This window comes from Protomyctophum bolini, assembly GCF_963924005.1.
Source record: "Protomyctophum bolini genome assembly, chromosome: 8".
Lineage (NCBI taxonomy): Eukaryota > Metazoa > Chordata > Actinopteri > Myctophiformes > Myctophidae > Protomyctophum > Protomyctophum bolini.
In genome coordinates, this window is record NC_137869.1 from 210,535 (window position 1) to 212,500 (window position 1,966).

General features: G+C 40.9%; 1 protein-coding gene across 1 annotated transcript in view; it reads right to left on the minus strand.

The window, feature by feature from the left end:
- Nucleotides 1–454: 454 nt before the first annotated feature.
- Nucleotides 455–1,966, minus strand: part of rtca (RNA 3'-terminal phosphate cyclase) — a 9,780-nt gene continuing 8,268 nt past the window's right edge. Inside the window, exons 10-11 of the mRNA XM_080770886.1 lie at nt 1,879–1,966; nt 455–876 (exon numbers count right to left, since the gene is read on the minus strand). The exon at nt 1,879–1,966 is cut by the window's right edge and continues 17 nt beyond it. Coding sequence (XP_080627012.1) covers nt 787–876; nt 1,879–1,966 — 178 coding nt within the window. The 3' untranslated portion in view covers nt 455–786. The remainder of the gene's footprint in view (nt 877–1,878) is intronic.

Sequence of the window (1,966 nt, forward strand, 5' to 3'; positions counted from 1 at the left end):
GTACCTACCCTAGGGGACACGGGGAGAACATGTGAGGGTACCTACCCTAGGGGACACAGGGAGAACATGTGAGGGTACCTACCCTAGGGGGACACGGGGAGAACATGTGAGGGTACCTACCCTAGGGGACACGGGGAGAACATGTGAGGGTACCTACCCTAGGGGACACGGGGAGAACATGTGAGGGTACCTACCCTAGGGGACACAGGGAGAACATGTGAGGGTACCTACCCTAGGGGACACGGGGAGAACATGTGAGGGTACCTACCCTAGGGTTGGATAGCGACCCATACATACATATGCACATTAAAGCTATAACAGGACACAGACAATTCTTAGATAAACAGGACAATATTTTAACATTAGTTCAAAACATCACGCTGAATAAAAAACAAAGCAAACAATCTAACAACTTTGAATATTTTCATTTTTTATCTCTTACAGTAATTTTTTAACAGCTATGAATGTTTTGACAGTTTTTCATCTTTTGACAGTTTTTCATCTTTTTGACAGTTTTTCATCGTTTGACAGTTTTTCATCGTTTGACAGTTTTTCATCGTTTGACAGTTTTTCATCTTTTTGAAAGTTTTGAATCGTTTGACAGTTTTTCATCTTTTTGAAAGTTTTGAATCGTTTGACAGTTTTTCATCTTTTTTACAGTTTTGAATCGTTTGACAGTTTTTCATCTTTTTGACAGTTTTGTACAGGCACAAACCCTGGGGTGAATGAAGGTGGGAGGGGCTTGAAACAGCCAATGAAACGGTCCAGTGTTGGCAGGGGGCGTGGCTACAGGTGAGTGTTGGTGACCCCTGACCCCTGGCATTCGATGATGTTACATCCAGGCTCGTCTTCACAGGAAGTGATCGTAAACCTGGCCTAAAAACACAGGAAGTGATCGTAAACCTGGCGTAAAAATACAGGAAGTGTTACATGTATAATATTAATACTAATACCTGGGTCAGTATTATACCTGGGTCAGGGTTAGGGTTAGATATTAATACCTGGGTCGTGTATAATATTAATACTAATACCTGGGTCATGTTCTAGTGAGCAGAAAAAAATCAATAATAAGCAGACTTGGCAACCTGACTGTAGAAAGTAACAGTACAGTAAAGAACCTGGGGGTCATTATTGATTCTGAATTGAATTTTAATTCACACATTAATCATGTTACCAAGATTGCCTTTTTTCACCTTAGAAATATTGCACAAATCAGAGCCTATTTGTCCTTGGACGATGCAAAAACGCTAATCCACGCCTTTGTTTTTTCTCGGCTTGATTACAGCAATGCACCTTTTTCTGGACTGCCTAAGAAAACAACTGACAGATTACAACTTGTCCAAAATGCAGCAGCCAGAGTTTTAACTAGAACAAAGTTGAGAGAACATATTACTCCAGTTTTGGCTTCACTGCACTGGCTTCCGGTTGTTTTTGGATTGATTTTAAAATTATTTTACTTGTCTATAAAGCTCTCAATGGTCTCGCACCTTCCTACCTACATGACTGCCTGCCTAAATATGTCCCAAACCGCCCCCTAAGGTCTTCCACTGCTGGCCTGCTCGCTTTGCTTAAAAAAATGGCAACTAAAAAATACGGGGAAGCAGCTTTTTGCTTCTACTGTACCTTCGTCAGGCAGCCTCTGTAGACATTTTTAAAGCACAGCTCAAGACCCACTTCTACAACATTGCTTTTAATTGATCTTTTATTTTTTGTTATTCATGTCCTCACTGTATTGCATTACTGCTTGTTTTTTAATGTTTATGCCTTACTTCTCTTTTTTTCTCATTGCTCTGTATAGCACTTTGAGCTGCATTTCATGTCATGAAAGGTGCTATACAAATAAAGTTTTATTATTATTATTATGTATAATATGAATACCTGGGTCAGCAGCTCAGCCACGTGCACAGCGGTCTGGGTGTGCAGCGTAACGGCTCCGGTTCGAATCCGAGACGTTCCCTTAGCCAGA